Source organism: Anolis carolinensis, chromosome 2, assembly GCF_035594765.1.
Source record: "Anolis carolinensis isolate JA03-04 chromosome 2, rAnoCar3.1.pri, whole genome shotgun sequence".
Classification (NCBI taxonomy): Eukaryota; Metazoa; Chordata; class Lepidosauria; order Squamata; family Dactyloidae; genus Anolis; species Anolis carolinensis.
Window position 1 is genome coordinate 320,796,344 of NC_085842.1, and position 26,279 is coordinate 320,822,622.

The following is a 26,279-nucleotide window of genomic DNA, read 5'->3' on the forward strand; positions in this document are numbered from 1 at the left end:
TCAGTCTGTTGCAGCCTTCTTCCGCCTTCACAGCCGTTGTAACATGTACCATGTTATCCTCCGCCTGCTCCGCCGTTGAGGTCTTTGGGTCTTCGGATTGTGCTTGGTCTGGAACCTCCCCTGCGGCCACTCCTGGGAGTGCATCACTCCAGTGCCCACAGGTTCATCGGAACACGCAAGCCCCCTCACCACGGCAAGGTGACAATCCATCGAGGGGGCCACTTGAAATATTGCTATCATGTCACATAACTCTTGGAAGATACAAAGGTTGAATGAAAAGTAATGCCTCCACCACTCCTCAAGAGATGGCAGTCCTGGTCTGCGGCAGGTCCTGGCTTGTTCAGTAGACTCTCCTTTACAGTTCCATTTGGTGGGAAGCCTTAGCATTGAACGGTTGTGTTGTTAAAGTGCAAAGTATGGAACCCTACGTAGACGGTCTGTCAATGTGACTTAAGCAACGTGCAGTCATTGAATTCTTGACAGCAGAAGGTGTCACCCCAAAGGAGATTCATCAGAGAATGCAAGCTGTTTATGGTGATGGTGTTGATGTGAGTCCTGTGCATCGTTGGGTGAATAATTGTAAAGATGTCTAGGTGGGAACATCTGACTTGCATGACAAACAAAGAGTTGGACATCCTGTTTCACAAGCAAAAAGGTTGACAGATTGATTCAGGACGATCATCGTATCACCCGGAGAGAAATTTCAAGCATCATCGGCATTTCACAAGAAAATGTGGGTCACATGATTGTTCTTAATTGTAAATAAACCTTTTTGGTAACTTTAAGGATTGAACTCTGCATCTTTGCCTGCTAGGCTCAAAAAATTTTTTGCAGCCACACAACACTACTTTTCCACTTGCTGTGAGCTGACTGCTCAATTAAGTATCCTGTTTATATTTTTATGCCCTGAAAAATGAGCCAGTGCTGTGATGCAGCAGCTACAAAAGCCAATGCGATTCTAGGACAATATTGTCTAGGTCAGTCATGGGCAAACTTGGGCCCTCCAGGTGTTTTGGATTTCAACTCCCACAATTCCTAACAGCCTACCGGCTGTTAGAAATTGTGGGAGTTGAAGTCCAAAACACCTGGAGGGCCAGGTTTGCCCATGCCTGGTCTAGATCCAGGAAAGTCCTTAGAGGGCAGCTACACTGTAGAATGAATGCAGTTTAACACCACTTTAACAGCCATGGTTCAATGTGCTATGGAGTCATAGGAGTTGTAGTTTGTTCCAGACACCAGCACTCTTTGGCAGAGAAAGCAAAAGATCTGGGCAAACTATAAATCCCATGATTACATAGCATTGAGCTATGGCAGTTCAAAAGGAATCAGGCTGCATTAATTCTCCAATGATGAGACAAAAGTAAGAAAGTTTATTGTGGAATCTTAAGTCAGCTTTGGCTCATATGATTGGCTCCCTTTAGTGGGCGTAGTCACCGCTGGACCAATCACGGCCTGGAAGGAAGACGGCCCGCTCCGCTTTTGGTTTATTTCTGTCCCAAAGGAGCCACCGTACTCCAGTCTTTCTAAGCGGCTCGTTTTTCCCATTCCATTTTGCCGCCTGTCCACGGGAGGCGTGGCTAGCACCTCTCCCGTCCAATAGGAGCCGCGGATGCGAGTAGAGCAGCCAATGGCGGCGGAGCAAGGCTGGTTTCCGTGGCGACGGTGCGGCCTGGTTTGAAGGCTCAATGGCGGCCTCAGGCGAGAGTTGTGTGAGCCTCTGGCGGGGAGAGAACGACGAATTGGTCCGGCGCTGGCGGAGGGTAAGTTCGGAGGGCGCCCGCCATCATTTAGGGGTTATTCTTTTGGACTACATCACCCAGAATCCTCCAGTGGCCATGTTGCATGATAGGCTCTGGAAGCTGCGTCTCAGGGAGGAGGTGTCTGTCAGGTGTCTGTCAGAAGTCTGAAGTCTGTCAGAATTTGCTAATAAGATTTTTTAAATAATAATATTACATAATAATATAGAATAATAATAGTAATAACGGGTTGCTGTGATTTTTCCGGGCTGTATGCCTATGTTCCAGAAGCATTCTTTCCTGACGTTTCGCCCACATCTATGGCAGGCATCCTCAGAGGTTGTGAGATACGTTTCCAATATACCTCACCGCTTCTGAGGATGCCTGCCAAATATGTGGGCGAAATGTCAGGAGAGAATGCTTCTGGAACATGGCCATACAGCCTGGAAAACTCACAGCAACCCAGTGAATCTGGTCATGAAAGCCTTCGATAAACAATAGTAATAATAATATTATTATTTATTTATTTTGTCAGAAGCGACCTTTGGGTATAAGTTGTAATGTATTTGAAAACACAAGCAAAGTTTAAAATGTCCTTTGACCAGAAGCTGGCCTCTGGTATTGCTGTAAGAAGGTCCTCCATGGTGCATGTAGTAGGGCTCAGGCTGCATTGTAGTAAGTGGAAACATTTACATAATACAAATGTTGTTACTAAAAAAACAATAACACACGCAAATAAGTTAAAATTTAAATTACATTAAAATTTAATTTAAAATTAAATTATCCCTGGGGGAGAAGAGCGGTATATAAATCAATCAATTAAATAAATAAATAAAATCACTTAAAACAATTAGCTGTTAAAATAACCAAAGTACAATACAGCATGCACACAGACGTGCTTTGTTTCAATCTGTGTTGTCCTTTCTCTTTGACAGGTGACAAGGTCTCCAGGCCCCGGCTGCTCAGTGGCAGAAACAGCTCAGCAATGCCGACTTGCCTTCACCAAGTTACTGCAGAAAATTCAAGGTAGTTCGAAAAGTCTTATTTGAGGAAGAGCTGGGTGGCTTAAAGGTTTCCTAGGGAATTATAACACTTGATTTTGGTGCTTCCTTTTGAAGTAACGTGTCCAAGCAATCACTGAGACTCTCCTTAGTGGAAGGTTTTGCTTGTGTTCTGCTGGATGCTCTTCCTTTACCCACGAGAGCAGGCCTGGGCAAACTTGGGCCCCCCGGGTGTTTTTACCAGCGTGCTGGCTGTTAGGAATTGTAGGAGTTGAAGTCCAAAACAACTGGAGGACCCAGATTTGCCCAAGACTGCACTAGAGAGTTCACTGTAATGACTCTGTATTTTTCAGAGTTGATGCATGTCTCACATTCTAGAAGGCATTCGGATTTAAAAAAATAAAGCAAAAGTGTTGTTGCACATATGGGGACATACAACTCTCATGGCAGAAGTTAGCAGAAGGGGGTGGATAGAAATCTAGGATTTTATCTTAGCTTGGTTGCAGATTTCCTCAAAACTCCCATCCTGTCAGAAACTCTCTGGGGCACTAATTAGATGTCATTGTGTATCTAACACTAATATGTTTTTTTGTTCCTGAGTTATAAGTGTCATTGGTTCTATCACAAAAACATGAAATTGCAAAAACTTTGTTTTTGTGGGATATCGTGTAGCATATTTTGCTGTAGTTTTTCAGTGAATATGCTATAGAGTCTCAACTGATTCAACATAGTTCGTGACAGCCACAAAAATGAAGTTTCTGTAGTAGAGCAACTACTTTCAAAGCAAAGACAGTACAATTAAACAGAAAATAAGACTTTCAAGCCAGGATCAGAACATTTTTCAAATTTTGTTACATAGTGTAACGTTTTGCCATTAACAGTCTCCATTCTATCATGCGGATCTGTTAATCATGTCTGTCTGTGAGGATTATGATGAAATGTAATTATTTTATTCACATCAATGTATTGTGCCTTTCCAACCCTAAAATTCTGTGGGACTAAAATATTACTGACTTGAAGAAGTTACCATTAAAAAACACCAGCTCACTTCTGCTTTAATTCTGCCTCCATTCCCAAGAGTTCCCCAACCAAGTGCCTTCCTAATCAGGGAGACTTCAAGTTTCCTGAAGTCTTCATTTTGAATAGAGGGACCTGTCTGCATGGAGAGGCTTCCTCGTTGCTTGGGCTCTGAGAGATGACGTAGGTCCTCCTCCTTGCCTTGGTCTGCATCCTTGCAGGGCTTCCAGCTGTGCTCCCAGCTCTTCCGTTGGAGCTGACCATCCTCTACAATTCCCTTCTCTTCGATATCCATCTGTCCAGCAGTTCTGATGCGGAGCTCTTGGCAGGAATAGACTATGGACTTACCAGAGGTAAGAAAAACTATTTAGTAACTTCTAGAGCTCTATTTTTTCCTAGTGGGAACATTGATGTCTCCCATTCCAGACACATTGCTGGGGACATTGTACAAAGACAATGGAAGATTTAAGAACCAGTTCTCCCATCTACTTTTCCTTTATTTTCATTTCTTTGTTTCACCATGGCTGTGGCAAACTGCTTATCTGTAATTGGGTTAAGATAAACATCTGTATAGTTATTGCCAAGTTCTTTGCACTGGGATCTGTGACTAAACAAATGTTGTTATTTAAAGTTATTGGCACCTTTAAGCAATTTCAATTTCTAAAACTCATTTTCTCCTTATTTAGCATGAAGGGTATGGGGGTGGGGGTGGGAACTATTAGTGTAGGGTTCATAGAGAAAGATTGTGGCTGTGTGGCAAAGTTACATGCAGAGAAGAGAGGATACTCTGTGTTGACAGTCTGCAGGTCACTTGGCCTTTCCATATGTAATCCAGCCACTGTACTCACTGCTCTGTGGAAGAATATAAGGGTTAAGTGCTCTTTCTTTCCTTCCTTCCTTCCTTCCTTCCTTTCATCTATCTATCTATCTATCTATCTATCTATCTATCTATCTATCTATCTATCTATCTATCTATGCTAGTGTTGGAGGCTTATTCTGTGCCTGATCACAGCATCAGCCCAGAAGGACGTTGGAAGAAGCTCCTCCAGGAAGGGGCCTCCAAGGAGCTCCAGGCCGCTCTGCACCAACTGGCTGCCTTGCAGGCCGCTCTTTGGCTGGTTACAAACCGTCTAGAAGCCGTAGAAGACCTCTTTCGCATCCTGACTGGTGCTAAGGTAAACTGGTTCTGTCTAGCTTCGCATAACACTCCCATGAAGGCATTGACTGCCCTCGTATTTCTAGGGGAAACCCAGCCACTTTCTACTACTGTATCTCATTAGAAGAAGACTTGCAGTGTTATAGTGGGCTGCTATCCTGTTCCAGATCAGTATTATTGGTGAGAACCACCATATCACTTTGAACCCACATCATCTTGCCTGTTTTGTCAGTTATGAATAATGCCATAATTCAACAGGATTAGAAACCATCAGGAGGGAATACTAGTGATCTTTAGGGCTGGGAAGAGAACTATCCAGAAACTCTGGAAGGCCATGGCTGCAAGTCGGAGTTGGCAATGTTGGGTTAGATAACAACAACAATAGCAATAATAATAATAATAACCATAACAATAGCAGCAATATTTTATTTTTACACTTTTCCTCATGCCTCGAAACCAAGTACAAATACAAAAGACTTTGAAATACATACTGCATTTTAAAAAAACATAGAATAGAGATGAAATACAATGTAAATTTAAAATTTTCAGATATTCCTCAGGGTCTATTTCAGCAGTGTGTGCGAAAAAGACCTTGGAGTCCTTGTGGACAACAAGTTAAACATGAGCCAACAATGTGATGCGGCTGCTAAAAAAGCCAATGGGATTCTGGCCTGCATCAATAGCGGAATAGCGTCTAGATCCAGGGAAGTTATGCTCCCCCTCTATTCTGCCTTGGTCAGACCACACCTGGAATACTGTGTCCAATTTTGGGCACCACAGTTGAAGGGAGATGTTGACAAGCTGGAAAGCGTCCAGAGGAGGGCGACTAAAATGATTAAGGGTCTGGAGAACAAGCCCTATGAGGAGCGGCTTAAAGAGCTGGGCATGTTTAGCCTGCAGAAGAGAAGGCTGAGAGGAGACATGATAGCCATGTACAAATACGTGAAGGGAAGTCAAAGGGAGGAGGGAGCAAGCTTGTTTTCTGCTGCCCTGCAGACTAGGACACGGAACAATGGCTTCAAACTACAGGAAAGGAGATTCCACTTGAACATCAGGAGGAACTTCCTTACTGTAAGGGTTGTTCGACAGTGGAACTCTCTCCCCGGGGCCGTGGTGGAGGCTCCTTCTTTGGAGGCTTTTAAGCAGAGGCTGGATGGCCATCTGTCGGGGGTGCTTTGAATGCGATTTCCTGCTTCTTAGCAGGGGGTTGGACTGGATGGCCCATGTGGTCTCTTCCAACTCTACTATTCTATGATTCTATGAAGGCATCTTTCTGGTCCCCTAGAAGAAGCTGTGGGCTGGCTGTTTTTGCAACATTTCTGTGCAAAAGTTGCATCGGTTGTGTTTGTATCACACACACTACCGTGAAGGAAGGTGGGATAATTGTACCCGTGTGCCCAATTCCAATTGCTATCTACTAGGCTGGGTATAATCCAAGGTGAACCGCATCTTCCTTCAACCTCTTCTCTAACCCTTTGCATTTCTGAGTTCAAACAGTACAGTGGGATCTAAAAGAGCCCAAGAAATTATTTCACCTTTAACATGTCAGAGGAGTCTTCATCTTCAGGCATTTGTATTCCTTTCCCAGGATTTGGAGCCTTCTCCTTGCTCTAGTCATCAAAATGAGCTGCTTTCGCTGCTCCAGACGTGGCGCCCGCAAGATTCAGAGGAATATGATCCCCTTGTGGCACAGAGCGTGCGAGACCTGAAAGAGATTCTGTGGACTTCAGCCGCCTTCTTGCAAGGTAGAGCTGGTATTATTTATTTATTTATTTATTTCAATTATTTATACCCCGCCTTTCTCACCCAAAGGGACTCAGGGCGGCTTACAAGTGGCAATTGATGCTGTTATACAATAAACTAAAACGATTAAAACAGTTAAAACAGTCATAAAATAGTCATAAAATACAATATACAAAGTTTAAAACAATGCAAAGTGCTTATGCCATTCATCCACCAGACCTTATACAAGAGCCGTAATTCAGACCGCGTCGAAGCCAACACATGCTTATTCTTCAAATGCCTGCGTACATAGCCAGGTCTTCAGTTTTTTTCTGAACCCCAAAAGGGATGGGGCCTGCCGAATGTCACTGGGGAGGGAGTTCCACAGCCGGGGAGCCACCACCGAGAAGGCCCTGTCTCTCGTCCCCACCAGCCGTACCTGTGAGGCTTATCCTTTCTCTGCCTGTCTATGGCTTCCATTAGCTCTTCTCCTGTGAATATCCTGTGTTATTCCATGTCAAGCCCGAGGCTGGGTAAAAGAATCCAAATTGGCTGCGGCATTAAAGGGCACCCAGTGCAACCGCTCCTGCTCAGCAACAGGAGAGAGAACCCACATCATCCCTCATATTATTTACAGTGCCAGGAAGCTTTAAATGTGAAAAAGTTTGCCTTAAATCAGGGGTCCCCAAACTTTTTTAACAGGGGGCCAGTTCACGGTCCCTCAGACCATTGGAGGGCCAAATTATAGTTTTTTTAAAAAACTATGAACAAATTCCTATGCACACTGCACATATCTTATTTTGAAGTAAAAAACAAAATAAAAAGGGAACAAATACAGCCTCAATGTTAATCATCATCATCATCATCATAAAAATAATAGAGGGTTGGAAGAGACCCTTTGGGATATCTACTCCAACCCCCTTCTGCTTTTGTGCACCACACCATAATCAAAGCACCGCTGACAGATAGCCACCCAATGACAACAACAACAACAACAACAACAACACCATAATAAACATGGTTGGAAGAGACCCCTTGGGCCATAGAGTCCAACCCCTTTCTCCCTTTGTGAACCAAAACATAAAGCACCCCTGACCAACAATGGCAATAATAATAATAATAATAATAATAATAATAATAATAATAATAATAAGAAAGTTCCTTGACAAAATGGAAGGAAAAGCTGATAAGGAGAAGACCTGGCTCTGGCTCCCGAATGGGACCCTGAAGAAGGAGACAGAAGGCCTGATCCTTGCAGCCCAGGAGCAAGACATCAGGACAAAGGCCATTCAGGCCAAGATCGAAAAATCAGCTGATGATCCAAAATGCAGACTGTGCAAGGAAACCGACGAAACCATGGATCATATCCTCAGCTGCTGTAAGAAAATCGCACAGACAGACTACAAACAGAGGCACAACTATGTGGCCCAAATGATTCATTGGAACTTATGCCTCAAGTCCCACCTCCCAGCAGCAAAGAACTGGTGGGATCACAAACCTGCAAAAGTATTGGAAAATGAGCACGCAAAGATACTGTGGGACTTCCGAATCCAGACTGACAAAGTTCTGGAACACAACACACCAGACATCACAGTTGTGGAAAAGAACAAGGTTTGGATCATTGATGTTGCCATCCCAGGTGACAGTCGCATTGACGAAAAACAACAGGAAAAACTCAGCCGCTATCAGGACCTCAAGATTGAACTTCAAAGACTCTGGCAGAAACCAGTACAGGTGGTCCCGGTGGTGATGGGCACACTGGGTGCTGTGCCAAAAGATCTCAGCCGGCATTTGGAAACAATAGACATTGACAAAATCACCATCTGCCAACTGCAAAAGGCCACCTTACTAGGATCTGCACACATCATCTGAAAATACATCACACAGTCCTAGACACTTGGGAAGTGGTCGACTTGTGGTTTTGCGAAACGAAATCCAGCATATCTATCTTGTTTGCTGTGCCATACAACGTCGTTGTGTTGATGATAATAATAATAATAATAATAATAATAATAATAATAATACTGTAATGTTCGGGGTTGGAAGAGTGCTAGCCTTCAAGAAAAATGAATCCATGACAGGGTTGCAAAGGAGGGAGTCTACGTGGCAAGATAAAACGGGAGGTCTCTACCTTTTGCCACAGGCATGCCTCCATTGTTGTTTTGACTCCTCCGTCCCAGGTGGGGGAGGAGGCGGAAAAGGAGCGTGCAAGGCGAGCAAGGAGGCAGGAAAAGCGTGCACCTTTCCCTCCTCCCTCGCCCCGTGCAGGCCTTCGTCAGAGGCGGCGGCGGGAAAGATGCCTGCGGGGCGAGGGAGGAAAGGCGCATGCCTTTTTCTCGCCCCGTGCATCCCTTCCTCGGCGGCAGCGGGAAAGGTGTGTGTGGGACGAGGAAAAGGCATGAGCCTTTCTCTCTTCTCTCACCCCACGCGCACCTTTCACGTTGCTTTCCTCGGCGGCGGCAGCGGGAAAGCTGCCCGCGAGGTGAGGGAGGAAAGGCACATGCCTTTCCCTCGCCCAGTGCGGCTCTTTCTTCTCAGTGGAGGCAGCGGGAAAGGTGCGTGCAGGGCGAAGAAAAGGCGTGCACCTTTCTTTCCTCCCTCACCCCGCGCGCACCTTTCCCGTTGCCTCCCTCGGCGGCAGCAGCAGGAAAGCTGCCCGCGGGGCGAGGGCTGAAAGGCGCATGCTTTTTCCTCGCCCCGTGCGGCCCTTCCTTAGTGGTGGCAGCAGGAAAGCTGCCCATGGTGTGAGGGAGGAAAGCCGCACACCTTTTCCTCGCCTCATGAGGCCCTTCCTCGGCGGCAGCGGCCGGAAAAGTGCCCATGAGGAGAGGTTGACAAGAAACTTCTCCTCCTTCTCCACACCACACTTTCTTGGCAGAGGAGGGAGCCACCACCCCGGGGGCCGGATAAATGGCTCCGATGGGCCGCATGTGGCCCGCGGGCCTTAGTTTGGGGACCCCTGCCTTAAATATTCAGTCATTTTAATAGCAAATTCTAAAAAAATATTTTTTGAAACACACACATACACTTAGTATAGAATCTTCACCTTCTTGCCTTCCAGTACTAAGTACTTCCAGATGAAATATCACATGTTATGTGTGAAACCACATTCTGTTCTTCAATGTGTACTATACCTAGTTTCTTCTGCTGTTGCCTGGCTCTTGGTTCCGTGGCTTTGTTCAGTCTTGAAGAGACAGATTCTGTATTATGGGAAACAGCTGCCAAGAGTGCTTTTCTCTCAGCAGCACTATTATTACTTGGTTGCCCCTCAGAAATTGCCCACCTGTGCCTTTAATTCTTTGTTGTTCTTGGGAGATCACAAGATCTTGCCTGAAGCTCACCCCCTCAGAGCTGATATGTGATGGGCCCTTTCAGGATTTCCTCTCTTTTTTTCAGGTATTCAGCAACTGGAAGCTGGTAACAGTACTGCTGCTCTTGCTTTTTTCAAAGCTGCTGCAGCTGGGCTGTCGTCTAAGCGAGTCCTTGCCCAGACGTTCACCTTAATGGGATGCTGCAACCTGAGACTGGTAGGAGTGCCTTGGCTGCATGTGTGATAGTAGGATCTCTAGGCTTCTAGGGATCCCTTGTAATGGCAAGCATGCCTTCTCTGAGACCCACTTCTCCTCCTCCTGCCCTTGCTTCTCCTACGTCCAGGGCAAGCCGCAGGTGGCATTGCAGCACCTGAGGAGAGCCCTCCAGGTGGATTTCACCTTCCTTCCTGCCCTGCATCAAGCCGCCTTACTGTACCGCCAGCTGGAGCTCCTGGAAGCAGAACTGGAGTCCTTGGCCTTGCTTTACCAGGTAAGTCAAAGGGCTGCCTTCCCCTCTGGGATGAAGCACTGAAATTCCAACTGCTTTTCCCAGGAGTAGAAAGAGAAAAAAGTGCCCTGCCTGGCTTCTTAGCCAACTCCAGAGTCCAGTTGGGGAGTGCTCTCCAGACAGTCAGCATACAAGCATTGTATCAAGCAAGGAATAGCAGCCACGGGTTCTGGATCTCTGTCCCTATAAGGATCCAGAAGCATCTTATGAGAAGGGTCCACAAGAAGATGACTGAGATCCTTCTCTGTTTTTGCTCTCTTTCTTGTAAAGGAGCAATGTTTCATTGGCTCACAGGTCCATTTCCCCTCATCTTCTCTGCTCCAGGCTCTGGATGGCCCCATGGAGGTGACCTCTGAGTCTGTGGATCCACATTTCCTAATCAGAATAGAGCGCCTCATCCGTTCAGCCCAGCGGACTCCTTTCTTTGCCCAGAAGTGTCCCGCAGGAGTGAAATACCTCTTGGCACAGAGGTGCCTCCAGGCAGGGAGGTGAGTGCCCCCTCACTCATCCTTTGTGATATTTGGGGTGACCCCCATTGTTGGTTTGGCTCTCAGACTGTGCTGAGGTTGTTGTATGCTTTCGTTCCTGACAGGATGATCGTACAATCCTATCATGGGATTTTCTTGGCCTGATTTTTTACTCAGGGGTGTTTACCCTTGTCTTACTGACACAGAGTTTGACTTGCCATTCTAAAGGGGTCTTTTAGCCCAAATCTCTCCAAGTCAGACTCAACACTGAAGCATGTTGGCACCAAGTTGTTTCCTTGGCAAGATTTTTTCTGAAATGGTTTGCTATGGTCTTCTTCCCAGAATGAGAAAGTGTAATTTCTGGATCGTCTTCCAGAGTCCTAGTCTAACACTCAAACCACTATTCAGTGCTAGTTTTTGCAGTACTTTTATGTTAGGTTTCACTCACCTGTCCTTCCATTCAGCCATTCTGAAACTTGGCAGAACTGACTGGAAGAAAGAAGAGACCAAAGAAGGGTCCATGTTTCATCAATGTAAGGCCCCTGGTGTCTCCTTGCGGCTACTGTTGACTTGTCCTTTCTCTTGCAGGGCAGGTGAAGCAGCGGAGCATTACCTGGACCTCTTGGCTATGTTACAGGAAGGGCCCCTTCCTCAGGTAGGTCTCTTACTGCAGCTTAATTCAAAATTAGCAGCTTGTGCTTTCATAGATGTGTAACTGAGTCTTACTGGGGTAACTGCAAATTAAAATGAGAACATAACCCAAAGGTAGAGGCTATGAGCAGGTAGTGTGTGAGAATATCAAGAGAAATGCAGAACTTGTGGGTATGGTGATGAGGTGACAAGTTCAGTTGGGGAACTAAAGTGTGGGAAATGATATTGCCCAAAGCTGAAATGAGAAGATAAATATATGAACATGCTCATTCACAGCTATGAAAGTCTGCCCCAGGCATTTTCCTTCTTAATCTAATGAAATAGACTAAGAACTTCACAACTGTTATTATTGACACAAAGACACAGTATGACACAGCAAACAAGATATATGTGCTGGATGTTGTATCACAAAATCACAAGTCGAACACTTCCCAAGCGTTTAGGGCTGTTGTTGTAATAATAATAATAATAATACCCCACTTTATCTCTTCCAAAGAAGACTCAAAGTCGCTTAACATAAGAGCCTGAGGCCTGTGGCAGAAGGTGCTCCTGTCCTGCCAGGTTCCTCTTGCTGCTCCCATCTTCAGTGGATTTTGTGACAATTGCTCTGCATTGGCATGTAGCGCAGGCACAGCATGTTCTGATCTTTCGTGGGGGGGCTTTCTCTCAGGTGTGCCAGAGTAAGATGCCAGTCTTACCCAGGATTCCTGAGGTCTTCTTGGAAGCCGCCTCTGCACTGGAGGAGCTGGCCAAGCACGAAGACGCCCTTGTGGTGTGTGAGGAGGTGGTCACCCGGACGAGCTTGCTGGTCCCCAAGAAGCTGCGACTCGGACCAGGCTTGAATGGTGATGAGGATGTTTTGTGGGCAAAATCTCCTGGCACCGTTCAGGAACAAAGGCGGGAGAGCCTCTGCTGCATCCTTTGGCGAGCGGCCGCCCATGTGATCCAGGGCTGGGCCTGTGGCAGGCTGGGAGAGGCCAAGGAGGCCATTAGCCACTTCAGCAGGTAACTTGGGGCCTAGTGATCCCAGTTTGTGACAGCAGTTAGGTCAGGCATGGGCAAACTTGGGCCCTCCAGGTGTTTTGGACTTCAAGTTTCACAATTGTGGAAGTTGTAGTCCAAAACACCTGGAGGGCCCAAGTTTGCCCATGCCTGGCTGGAAGGCTAGTGTCCAATCTCCTTTCAGCCATGGAAATCACTGGGTGATCTTGTGCAAGTCAGACTCTCTCAGATTCAGAGGAAGGCAAATGATTCCATGTTCCTTTTTCCCTAATAGGTCACTTGATGATCTCCTGAGAATCCATTTTGTGAGTGCAGGTAAGAGCCAAATTCACTACTTGGTGTTTTTTTTTTTCTGGAATGGTTTATGGCAGGTCCAGAAGGCCCTTTCCCGGAGCTCAGCAAAACTATAACTGTGGCCCAGAAAATAGAAATGGTTGATTCTGTTTGCTTGGGGCCTGCGGGATTGTTACTCAACAAGAGAAGTGTGCTTTCTTTGTCAGATGGTGCTTGCAACAGCAGCGCAGAAGAGGAATGGGAGAAGCTGAGGCTATCAGAAATGAAGATTCTCCCCCAAATCAGGCAGCTGGCCCTGACTGGACGAGGAGCCCAGTTTCTGGAGCTGGGGAGAGACAAAGAGGCCTTGATGGATTTTCAGCACAGCTTGCATGTCTGTCCAGGTATGGGAAGCCTGGGATTTGTTGGTTGATCCATTGTTCCGGTATTGCTGGCAACTAAGTGGGGGAGCAGGTGCATGTGGATTCAGTACTCATTGCTGCAGCAGTGGAAGAAATGCAGCCTGGACTTGGTTGCAGCTCTTCTCTCTTGAGAATTCATTTGTCAACTGCATGCATGCTTTTAGGATCCACGGAAAGCAGTTTAGTGGGTCCCTGATTTTCTTCCTGGTTGGAGAAAAAGACACCAAGGCCCAAAAACTGTAGGAATATTTGGTATGTATAGCAGAGAGCAGAGCACAGCTATACATGAACTTATGGTAGGAAATGAGATAAGCTATGCAGGATGTGCTGGAAAGGTGTGCAAGTGTTTTTTTGATAACACTTGACAAATACTTCAGTGGCCAGAGATTATGGATAACTTTAAATGGTGCTTGCTGTAAGTTTTTAAAATTGTTTTATTTGATATGTTAATTGGGTTTTTATATCGGGACATGATGTTTTAATTGATTATGTATTGCTGTTTGATGTATTTGTATAAATTTTATATGTTGTACACCACTTTGAATCCCACCCACTGGAGAAAAGCGGGATAGAAATGAATTAATAATAGTAATAATAATAATAATAATAATAATAATAATAATAATAATAATAATAATAATAAATCTCAGGTTAAGAAGTAGAGAGAGAGAGACAAAAGAAAATTCCCTAATTTTTGTAGAAGAGTCCCTAATGCTGAATCTCATGTCTGTGTGCAAGGCATCGTGAAGCAGAGAGAAGCCTCATGCTCTTTCTTTTCCTAACAAAAGATCATAAAGCACTAAAGACTTCTGGGAAGAAGAAGGAAAGTGATATTTCCATGCAGACAGGAAGCAAAAACACTTTGTTGCATAGATCTAGGAAACAGGTTAAAAACAAGATGTCAGAGTTACCTCTGTCCCCTCTGTCCAACAAACACAATGAAGGCTCAAGATGTAAACAAATTGGTCCATCCTCCTAAAGCTTCAGGAAACCGCAAGGTTTTGTTAATGCAATGTGGGTAGATGGTGGAGGGATCCCCGGAGGCACTGTTGGGAGCGTGTGTATGCCTGGACTTATAGAAAAATGGTGCAGAAGGAACATTTGATTCCTTGCTTGATGACTTCTGTGATGCAGGCACAGAACGTGGGTCTCTCCTGGTGCAAACTCAATGCCCATGGTGGCAGAGACCACGGGGCATAAGATGAAGATGGAGACAAGGTGGGTCTTCCCTCCCCAGGAGCTGTAGGATCCCACACCAGAAATGGGCAGAAGCATTTGGGTATTTTGCTTGCAGTTGCTTCCTATGTTGCTCTGACTGTGTTTCCTTTTGTGCCTTTAATAGATAGTCCCAGCGCGAACTGGTACTTGGTGCACACTCTCTGGAAGTTGGGCCGAAGGAAGGAAGCCGCTGCTCACTGGCAGAAATTCGTCCCCAAGTCTGCACCCATGGACGAAAAGGCAGAAGGGTGTGTTTCTGTGTGTATTTGGGTGTGCATATGCTGCTAGGTCTGCACTACAGTTAGTACAGGACCCAGCAAGAAAAGTGAGCGGTTGCAACTGCTGTGCAAGAAAGAGTCCAGAAGGCCAGCTCATTCCCTCCCAGTTTCAGCAGCTAGACATTCCTAAATATAACTTGCAAGACAAGGGATTGGGGATGACAGGATCAGCAATCCAAATCATTTGGAGAGCTTCAATCAAGGATTGCCCATTCTTGATTGAAGCTTGGCTGAAGGGATAGGAAGATTTTCTGCTTTTGAAACTCTGCTTTCAGCTAGCTCTTCACTTTTATGTAACAGTCTGCCAAAAGGACAACTCAGGTGTCCACTGGACCAAACAATCCCCTTTTCAGATCTTTTTCTTTCTTTGTAGCTAATAAAATTAGTTAGCATTTGCTAGGGACTAACCATAGATTCATGCTGGAGTACCTATAAATCCACTTCTTTGCATGCAGTATGATGTAATATTTCATGGCCATTTTGGGTCTCCTTGTTGGAGAGAAAAAGTGGGGTATAATAATAGTAATAATAATAATAATAATTATTATTATTATTATTTCACAGCTGGGATGGGATATAATAGGTTCCAGAAGGGTCAAAATTGTGTCCCTTGCCCTACTTTTCAAGGTGATACAAGGTTTTTGGATCAGTTAAAGTAGATTTTTTAAAAGCAACACATTTATGTATTACAGAATTAAATGCATAAATACCTGGATATTCCTTCCTGTTATTCAGAAGCTTCCAGAAGGGATTGCTTCTGCCTTGTTTTACACGTTGCAATGAGATGTGCTGAGCCCGAAAATGCCTTCTCTCCCTGCCTGCAGTTCTCTTCCAGGTTTTGTTTGCTATAGTCAACCTCTGACTTTAATTTCTTCCCTTTTTTATATTTCAGATCCTTCCCATTATACCTTCAGTCATGTGCGAGACAAATGAAGTTTCCTCAGGCGGAATCCCTCATCAAGAACATGGAGGGCTTTCTGGGGGGAAAGAGCCTGGAACCCTAATTATTGGTGTTATTTCTCTCCCTGTTTTCTTTTCAGACAACTGGGTTTTCCAGGACTTTTTCTCCTTGGCCAACTTTGAATACTGGTGGGGTTTAGCGGTGATTGACTCACGATTTTTGGGAATTGTAGTGTGCAATTGCAGAAATCAGATGTATATAATAAACATCAATATAATAAAATTATTAATAAAATACCTTTTTATAGTCTGGAGGTTTGTGGAATGTGAGGCAAATCTACTATTGTCTCTTTCTCATTCCATGATTCAATTTCACTGAAATTTCTTAGATGACTGAGTCAGACAGATGCAAAACAAAACCTACAGAGCTAATAAAGCAGGCATGGGCAAACTTGGGCCATCCAGCTGTTAGGAATTGTAGGAGTTGATGTCCTAAACACCTGGAGAGCCCAAGTTTGCCCATGCTTATCCTAAAGTAACAGCTGAATGTTTGGTTGCGCCCCTCACCTTTTTTGCGGATTCTCATAAGCAATAAATGACGTTCTCAAGAGGATTGAAGATGCCATAAAATAAGAGAGATGATGGAATAGAGATTTCCTTTTAACTTAACTGTCCTTTTGGATAATGTATCCGAGGTTATTTTCTTCTAATGAGCATGCAGAGTGTTCATGTACTTTTCGAGTCTGCTTGACTTTTTCTCTTTTAGCGGAGTATATCTTGATTCTCAGAGCTGGCCTTGTGTAATGTTTAGCTCTGCATTATCTGACAAGAGACATGCAGAGATCAAGCGATGGTTCTCTTATCCACATGGGATACATTCCTAGACTTCATGTGGATTGGCAAAGTTGTGGGTCATGGTGAACCCTATTGAAACGATAGCATTTAATAGGCTTAGAGCTTCAAAGCCTGGCTGCTTCTTGTCTGGGGGAATCCTTTGTTTGGAGAGGTGTTAGCAGGCCCTGCTTTGAAGCTGCAAGGCCAATTGCAACATTCACACTTGCCTCAAACAGACAAGAGTTCCTTCTCCCACCCTGGACATCATTCCACAGATATATAAACCCCACTTGCCTAGTTTCCAACAGATTTCACAACCTCTGAGGATGCCTGCCATAGACGTGGGCGAAACTTCAGGAGAGAATGCTTCTAGAACATGGCCATACGGCCCTTTCCAGATATGTTTGTAAAGAGGCAAATTGATGAAAATTGATGTTTTTAGCATAATAGATAAAGCTCTGAACAATTATGAATTCTAACAGGAGACGTTGCTATTTTGAGTAATGCTTTGATGTAGAACTGTATCTTGTTACAAATACATAGTAAGGAGAGAGGAGATACTTGATAAAAAACATTTCCTTGCCTTTGCAAATAAATCATCTATTCATTAGAGGTGATAAAATGTTGCTCTTCTCACACATTTGTGAATCTTGCCATGCTTTTGAAGTAGAAATGTTGCGCTTTGAAGGTGCAGGCTTTATTAATACCATACTATAACTTTGATAAACTCCCTACTTATCAATTTTTGTGGCTGAGGAGAGTACAGTACTATTATTTGCTTCCATCTAGGTGCTTCGTTTGTAATTTTCCTTAATAAAAATATGGCATTTTTAACTTTTCTCAATTGGTAGATAGCAAAGTTTTTGCAGTTTAATAAATGTTTCCCATGTTTCTATGATAAAACCAATTAGGAAGTGGCAATTATAACCCAAGAACAAAAATCGTGTTACATAGCGTAATCCATACACATAATAAAAGTGAAAATAGGTATGTTTGTGTGTGGCTGGGTGTCCACTTACACACAGGCTCTTACTATAGCTCCCACTGCTCAGGAGACACTAATGGCCCTTCTTTCAATGACATTGCAGGTTATAGCGAGCACCGTGAACATGTCCAAGAGCCCTGCCAATATCCTCCACAAACACTATACTTCCCACCACCCATGTGAAAGGCTTTCATTTGGAGACAATTTCCTCATATTTTTTGTTTTTCCTGCATCACAGACATCCCAATGTTTCTTAGTCACTTCATTGGTACGGAATTTGCATGACCCCGCCCACTGCCTCTCCCTTAACCCTTTCCTATTCTTTTCTATACACACAGCAAACAGAGGAATTGATCTGCAACTGAACATATTACAGAGTTGGGGAGAATTTACCATGATTTCTAGGAGTTGTAGGGACTGGGAAGCAATCTAAGAGTACTCTGAACTCCACTAATGATGTACCTGGAACTCACTCGACGCAGAAAACCCCCATGACCAACAAAAAATACCGGAGGGCTTTGGAAGGATGTATAGGAGTTGTAGTTCACCTACATCAAGAGCGCACTATGAACCCAAACCATGATGGATCTGGATCAAATTTGGCATGTATACTCAATACGCCAAAATGTGAACACTGGTGGGTTTTGAGGGAAATTGGCCTGGACATTTTGGAGTTGTAGGTACAGTAGAGTCTCACTTATCCAACACTCGCTTATCCAACATTCTGGATTATCCAACGCATTTTTGTAGTCAATGTTTTCAATATATCATGATATTTTGGTGCTAAATTCATAAATAGAGGAATTACAACATAACCTTACTGCCTATTGAACAACTTTTTCTATCAGATTTGTTGTATAACATGATGTTTTGGTGCTTAATTTGTAAATCATAACCTAATTTGATATTTATTTATTTGTTTGTTTATTTACAGCATTTATATTCCGCCCTTCTCACCCCGAAGGGGACTCAGGGCAGATCACATTACACATATAGGCAAACATTCAATGCCTTTTAACATGGAACAAAGACAAACAAACATAGGCTCCGAGCGGGGCTCGAACTCATGACCTCCTGGTCAGAGTGATTCATTGCAGTTAATTGCAGCTGGCTTGCTCTCCCGCCTGCGGCACAGCCCTATGTTTGATAGGCTTTTCCTTAATCTCTCCTTATTATCCAACATATTCACTTATATAATGTTCTGCCAGCCTGTTTACGTTGGATAAGTGAGACTCCTCTGTACTGGGATTTATAGTTCACTTGCAATCGATGAGCACTCTGAACTCCACCAATGGTGGAATTGGACTAAACTTGGCATACAGAGCTCCCATGACCAGCAAAAAATACTGGACGTCTTTGGGGGAAATTTACCTTGATTTGTGGGAGTTGTAGTTCACCTACACCCAAAGAGAACTGTGAACCCAAACACGGATGGATTTGGACCAAACTTGGCACACAAACGTGCCATGCCAAAATTGGATTACTGGAGGGGTTTGGGGGGAACTGGCCTTCCTTTCTGGGAGTTGTAGTTCACCTGCAACCAGGAAAATTTGACCTCCACTGATGATGGACCTGGACCAAATCTGGCACACAGAACCCCTATAACTGACTCAACATACTGGAGAGGTTTAAAGGGACTGACTCACCATAGTGGGAGTTGTAGTTTACCCTACAGCCAGAGATCACACTGAACCCCACCGATGATGCATCTAGAGTAAACTTGCTCAACATAACAAACTTTAGGTACAGTAGAGTCTCACTTACCCAACACTCGCTTATCCAACGTTCTGGATTATCCAACGCATTTTTGTAGTCAATGTTTTCAATATATCATGATATTTTGGTGCTAAATTCATAAATAGAGGAATTACAACATAACCTTACTGCCTATTGAACAACTTTTTCTATCAGATTTGTTGTATAACATGATGTTTTGGTGATTAATTTGTAAAATCATAACCTAATTTGATGTTTAATAGGCTTTTCCTTAATGCCTCCTTATTATCCAACATATTCGCTTATCCAACATTCTGCCGGCCTGTTTATGTTGGATAAGTGAGACTCTACTGTACTTAATTTCTGGGGGTCAAGCTGGCATGCTGTGAGTTGTAGTTCACCCACAACTTTAGGCATTTTTCACAATTTAAAACTGACTTTTTCAAATAACCCGGACAATGTCGGGGACCCAAGTAAGTAAGTAATAATAATACAGCAGAGTTTCACTTATCCAACTCTCACTTATCCAAGGTTCTGGATTATCCAATGCATTTTTGTAGTCAATGTTTTCAATGCATTGTGATATTTTGGTGCTAAATTCATAAATACAGTAATTACTACATAGCATTAATGTGTAATGAACTACTTTTTCTGCCAAATTTGTTGTATAACATGATGTTTTGGTGCTTAATTTGTAAAATCATAACCTAATTTGATGTTTAATAGGCTTTTTCTTAATCTCTCCTTATTATCCAACATATTTACTTATCCAACGTTCTGCCAGCCCGTTTAGCTTGGATAAGTGAGACTCTACTGTAATAATAATTTTATTTCTGGCTTGACACTAGAAATATGTCTCTTCAACTTAGTGAAGAGACATAGGTTGGAATAATTATGTTTTGGTATATAATATTTGTCATAATATGTATATACAGTAGAGTCTCACTTATCCAAGCCTCGCTTATCCAAGTTTCTGGATTATCCAAGCCATTTTTGTAGTCAATGTTTTCAATATATCGTGATATTTTGGTGCTAATTCGTAAATACAGTAATTACAACATAATATTACTGCGTATTGAACTGCTTTTTCTGTCAAATTTGTTGTAAAACATGATGTTTTGGTGCTTAATTTGTAAAATCATAATCTAATTTGATGTTTAATAGGCTTTTCCTTAATCCTTCCTTATTATCCAAGATATTTACTTATCCAAGCTTTTGCTGGCCCGTTTAGCTTGGATAAGTGAGACTCTACTGTAAATAATAATAATAATAATAATTTACTGTAAGTAATAATAATTATTATTATTTCTGGCTCGACGCGAGTTCAACATAGTGAAGAGACATAGTTTGGAATAATTATAATGTTTTGGTATATAATATTTGTCATAACATGTATATATTATGTACATATGTAGATTTCCCATCCTGTTACTTCATATACATTTAAAATTTTGCATGTTAATTCAAATATTATTGAATATCACCCATCTGCTCAGTGCTTGGTAGCTATAATCCAAAAAGAAGCCTTTTCCTGCCCAATTTTTTTGGTCGTTGAGGCTGACTGCCTTCTGCACTTACTCAGAAGCACTCTCCCCTCCCCAATGACGTTGCACAGTCCAGAAAACCCTGGGCAGAAACTACTTCCGCATCCAAGTCCCGCCTCCTCCCTGTCAATCAACGCGGCAGCGCTGCATCCCGGCTTCAGATCTGCAGTCTCTCGTGAAGCCCTCCATAAGTGGAGCGCTGTGTCAATCATCGACTTGTACATTTCCTATTCGTTGCTGCTCTTGTGACGCTAACCAAATCAGCCGGCGTCGCTAGGCAGAAAGAGAACAAGGGCGGGACTTCCTATCTATATTTTCTCCGGCATTGGCGCATCTTTTTTCTGATTGGCTCTTCCGTTGCCAGGGTGGGAACCCGCCTCTTTGGAGAAAGAGTGTGTGTGGGGTTTTTTTATTATCCCCCTCCTGATTGGCGGAGCGGGGCCGGCTCTTTGCCTTTAATTTTTCCTGATTGGCTGAGGCGCCACCTGTTGCTAGGCAGAGTGCGGCCTAGTCAAGCCGGGCGGAGCGTCACTCCCGATGAGTCGGCGTTGAGGGAAGCATCCCGCGAGGCGACGGAGAGAGCGAGACCGAGAGCCGCCTTCAACGGACGCAGAGAGCAGGAAAGCCCGCGGCGAGTAGGCCCAGCCACCTTCCCTTCGCCGCTGAAGCCGCCACCATGGCCTCGGGACCGGAGTGAGTTTCCCCTCGGGGAGGGAAGCACGCGAGAGCCGGGGAGGCCCGCACTGCTAGGCCGCACTCGCCCAGGAAAGGCCCGGGAGGAGGAAACACGCGAGTCAGGCCTCGCTCTGGGAAGCAGGCCCCAAATGGAAGGCGCTGCTGCAAGACAATGGGGCGGAAGGCCTACTCACCACGCCGGATTAGGAAAGGCTTTATAGCCCGGATTATCAAAACAGATAACCCGCATTATCCGTTTCGAACTGGATTATCTGGGCCCGCACTGCCATATAACCCATAATATCAAGGCAGATAATAATCCACATTATCTGCTTTGGGTTATATGAGTCTACACTGCCATATAATTCAGTTCAAAGCGGATAATCTGCATTTTATTTGTCACTGTAGGCCCCTTGTACACTGCCATATAATCTAGAAAATATGGCAAATAATAGTCCACATTATCTGCTTTGAGCTGAATTATCTGAGTCCACACTGTCATATACTTCAGAATATCAAAGTAGATAATAATTCACATTACCAGTTTTGAATTGGATTGTATGAGTCTACACTGTCATATAATCCAGTTCAATGCAGATAATCTGGTTTTATATAGCTGTGTAGAAGGGGCCCTGATTGGAAACTGCATTGAAAGGGATCTGGGAGTGTTGGGCTCCTTCTACACTGCCATATAATCTAGATTATCAAAGCAGATAATAATCCACATTATCTGTTTTGGGTTATTTGAGTCCACACTGCCATATAATCCAGTTCAAAGCAGGTATGGATTTTATATGGCAGTGTAGAAGGGGCCTTAGGCTCCTTCTACACTGCCATATAATCCAGATTATCAAAGCAGATGGCCCACATTATCTGCTTTGGGTTATGAGTCTACACTGCCATAAAATCCAGTTCAAAGTAGATAATTTGGGTTTTATATGGCAGCGTAGAAGGGACCTTAGTGGACCCACAATCCGGACATGAGCCAAGTGTTTGGTTACAACAGTTCAAAAGGCCGATGCGATTCTTGGCTGCATCCATAGGAGTCTATTATGATGTTTATTTCCCCCTTGCTTTATCTCTCCCGAAGGAGACTCAAAACGGTTCAACATAAAAGCATTAGCATATAATTAATATGTATAAATATGCAAACGTTAAAACATTCTTGTGTCTGGATGGAGGAAAGTAATATAGCCATGGCTTGAAAATAATAATATATATGACTGAATGTGAGCGGAGAATGTGATGCAACAGCCAAAAGGGCCAATGCGATTCTAGGCGGCATCAATACGATAGTGTCTAGATCAGTGGTTCTCAACCTGTGGGTCCCCAGGTGTTTTGGCCTACAACTCCCAGAAATCCGAGGCAGTTTACCAGCTGTTAGGATTTCTGGGAGTTGTAGGCCAAAACATTTGGGGACCCAGAGGTTGAGAACCACTGGTCTAGATCGAGGGAAGTCTTAGGTTGGATCTACACTGCGCTATAATCCAGACTGACTGCATTGGATTGGAAGAAGAGGCTGATATTTGAAAGGATGCCTCATTGAAGTAGGAACAAGCTGTTTTGGAGACTATGACACAATGGAGCCATGGATTCAAATGGTAGGAAAAGAGATCCCACTTCAACATGAGGAAGGACTTCTTGTTTGGCAGCAAAGTCTGCTTCCTCCTGGGAGCCTGGTGGAGTCTCTTTTCTCTTGGGGTTTTTAAACAGGCTGTATGGGCCTCTGCCAGGAGGGTTTTGGTTTTATTTCTTGCCTAGCAAAAGGGGTGTTAGACAGGATGGCCCATGGAGTCTCTTCCAACTCTATGACTCTTATTTTTGGCCCTCCTCTTCTTCCAAGAGGCCACTTCCTGCTCCGGTTCTGCCGAGTCATTGGGGCGGAAGGAGGAAGTGAAAGGAGGCCGAGAGCTAGCCTGGGTTTTCGTGGTTTCTTCCCTTAGGGGGTGGAGGCTGTATGGAGGCATATTTATTTATTGTATGTACATTGTAGGTAGAGCTTTATGACAAGCAAGCATGCACACATAGTCTTAACCACAGTCCTTTTTTTCACAAAGATTCATTGTGTCTGGTGATACAATTTTAGTATTGAATATAAGCTTCTTTGAATGTGTTTTCAGCACAAAACAGCTAACCACCTAGAGGAAAGTTTCCTGTTCTAATGGGTTTCCCTCCCTCCGTCCCCACATGCTTTATGTGATTTTAACTATTTGCTTTAAAAAATTCTATGTTTAATTCTATCTTGGTGTTTTTTTTAATCGTAAATCATTTTGTTTCAGTGTTGTAATCTGCTGTGAGTTTCATCTAAGAAATAAAAGCAGGATATAAATAAATATAATCATCACTGCCCTGGCTTTTAACCCAAGGCTGCTTGGGGTGTCTCTGGGGCAAGGGGTGTCTAGCAGTGGACAAAGGGTACAGTTACAGTGCTATGGAATCAGAGGATTTGTCTTTGGCGAGGCCCCAGCACTCCTTGGCAGAGAAGGCTAAAGACTTGGCTAAACTACAACTCCTAGAATTCCATAGCACTGAACATAGAAACTGCCTTAATTCTGCAGTGTAGTTGCACCTTCAGGAGATTCCTTGAGGGGAGTATGTGAAAGAGGACTTTGAGTCCCCTTTGGGAGAGATAAAGTAGGGTATAAATAACAACAACAATAAAGTATAACCCCCTCTGTTTCTTTATTGCAAGGGTGAAAGTTGGGAAGGTTTTTCTTTCACCAAATTCTCAAAGGGGTCTGTGGTCTTGAAAAGAATAAAACTTTGGGGTGCTGTTGTGGTGGCCCTTCCATGAGGTTCCCAGGTCCTGTTTAGGCCCATGCTGCTTTATGATAGATCTTCAGTCCTTGGTCCTCGAGAAATTTTGGACTCCCCTCCAAGGCCCCAGCCCAAGAATTGGGAATCCTAGAAGTGGAAATCCAGAACATGTGGACTTCCGCAAGTTTAAGGACCATCCTTTAAAAACAATGCCTGTGCCTCATTTTTCCCAGGCTTAGTGTAGCCCCACAGGACTGATGGGATTTGTGGAGATGAGTAGAGAGGACAGGAGCTACAGACCTGAGAACATGGACCAGACTAGGGAGTTTGCTCATCTCAAAATGGTGCAAGGTGATATCCATATCCTCTGCTCAGTCTGAAGGCTGAGACATCCTCTAACAAGGGCCTTTCCCCTTTTGCTGCCTAAGAAGGAACTGCCGTAGTCCATTGTTTGGAGAATAATCATAATAATAATAATCAACTCCCTTCCCCAGTCCTTTTTTCCAGTTGCTTGGGATTCCTTGCTAGTTCTTCCATTTGTGACTGTGCATTTCTTATCTCTGAAAGTGGAGTCCTTGAGATTATCCCAGGAGGGGAATTGTTGGCCAGAGATAAGAGTCTTTTCCCACTCCCAAGTCTCCCAAGGCCTTGAGTTTCTGCAGACCTTGATAAACCATCCTTTGGGGCAAGGCAAGCAGTGTTGCCCTTCGTCTCTGATGCCTTTTCAGTCTCCGACAGGGCAGTTGGTATCGCTCTTTCTGCCAGTTACTTCTCATCTGATCCCTTGTGGCTCAATGGAACATAGGCCAAATTGGTCTGTCCGTCTTGTTTTGTATCTTGAAAGTTGCACCTGCTCTCCATAGACGATCATGCCCATGGGTCTAACATACTTTTAAGCACATTAACATGTTAGTTGTTCATGAGTATATACTTCTAATGCAAGTCCTTGGCAGAAGCAGCTGTTTTGTGATACCAGCATCAGGAACTCATACTCTTACTTTTTATTGAATCAGAACTAGGTGGTTATGAATGGCTTAGCTCTAGTTTTTTGTTGGGCTCTTCACAGCATTGTTTGGACTCTGTTAGAATAATAGAATCATAGTGTTGAAAGAGATCTCATGGGCCATCCAGTCCAGCTCCCTGCCAAGAAGCAGGAAAATCACATTCAAAGCACCCACGACAGATAGCCATACAGCCTCTGCTTAAAAGCCTCCAAAGAAGGCACGTCCACCACATGCCAGGGCAGAGAGTTCCACTGCTGAACAGCTCACTGTTGTCTTGGAATTGAAAGCAACTTCGGTATCTGACTTAAAAGAAAAGAGAATCTATATATTCTGTTGTTAGACTAAAATGTTCAGCAAAAATGTTCACATTGCTGACTTGGTAACTGCTTTTGGAAAGAGTGAGAGGAAAAAATATCAGTTGAGGCTGAGCCATAACTGAGACAGGCAACATTTCAAACACATTGCTCCTTGTAGTATCTCCCCACCCCTTTCTTTTTAGTGATTTGGGTGCATAAAAAGTGAAGTGCTCAACATTGCCCATATGAACGAGGGCTGGAGAATGTCTTCGTCTTTATTTTTTTGGCAATCTCATTACTTAGCCAAGAAGGGCCCTGTTCTTTAAAAACAGAAAGCATACCAGGCTATCTTTTTGTTGCCTTTGTGTACCTAAAAGTCACAACGTTGTCAGAAGATTTCTTGGGGATGAGAATTTGTGACTCGCTCAAGGTTACTTAGAGGATTTCCATGGTTGAGTGGCAAGTTGAACCTTGGTCTCCAGAGTTGTAGTCCCGTGCTCCATCCACAACATCATCCTGGCTCTCTCAAAGCCATCTTAACAAGGTCATATTGATGGCTTCTCTGGCTCATTCCCAGAGTGCCAGCAGTTTTCCTGACTTTCAGAAAAGTCTTTTCCACCCTGGCTGAGAAATGCTGAACCTGTTCCATTTTAAATCCATATCTTGTTCTCTGACATTGAGCTGTACTCCCCCAGCTGAAATACCATAAAATTTGAGGTAGCCCTGATTTCCACATCTTTCAGGGTTGCTAACAGCATAAGTCTCCAGAATGCTTATTTTAATTCTTCTGTCCTTGGCTTTCTGGG

At 43.9% G+C, this 26,279-nt stretch overlaps 2 protein-coding genes across 2 annotated transcripts in view; both read left to right on the top strand.

The window, feature by feature from the left end:
- Nucleotides 1-1,119: 1,119 nt before the first annotated feature.
- On the top strand, nucleotides 1,120-15,959 carry fancg (FA complementation group G). The gene is made up of 14 exons (XM_008123041.3): nucleotides 1,120-1,760; nucleotides 2,672-2,762; nucleotides 3,976-4,107; nucleotides 4,736-4,929; nucleotides 6,499-6,655; nucleotides 10,029-10,159; nucleotides 10,287-10,433; nucleotides 10,776-10,939; nucleotides 11,507-11,573; nucleotides 12,240-12,574; nucleotides 12,846-12,886; nucleotides 13,072-13,248; nucleotides 14,609-14,732; nucleotides 15,655-15,959. Exons 1-14 carry the CDS (start codon nucleotides 1,686-1,688, stop codon nucleotides 15,764-15,766), a joined length of 1,947 nt encoding a protein of 648 aa, XP_008121248.2. The 5' UTR covers nucleotides 1,120-1,685; the 3' UTR covers nucleotides 15,767-15,959.
- A 5,266-nt stretch (nucleotides 15,960-21,225) lies between these two features.
- The window catches only part of vcp (valosin containing protein), a 30,778-nt gene continuing 25,724 nt past the window's right edge, over nucleotides 21,226-26,279 (top strand). Inside the window, exon 1 of the mRNA XM_003229092.4 lies at nucleotides 21,226-21,434. Coding sequence (XP_003229140.1) covers nucleotides 21,418-21,434 — 17 coding nt within the window. The 5' untranslated portion in view covers nucleotides 21,226-21,417. The remainder of the gene's footprint in view (nucleotides 21,435-26,279) is intronic.

Coding starts and splice junctions, on each gene's coding strand:
- fancg (XM_008123041.3), top strand. CDS start 1,686: ATGGCGGCCTCAGGCGAGAGTTGTGTGAGCCTCTGGCGGGGAGAGAAC. Junction 10,434..10,775: donor CCTTGGCCTTGCTTTACCAG/GTAAGTCAAAGG, acceptor TCTCTGCTCCAG/GCTCTGGATGGCCCCATGGA. Junction 11,574..12,239: donor AGGAAGGGCCCCTTCCTCAG/GTAGGTCTCTTA, acceptor GCTTTCTCTCAG/GTGTGCCAGAGTAAGATGCC.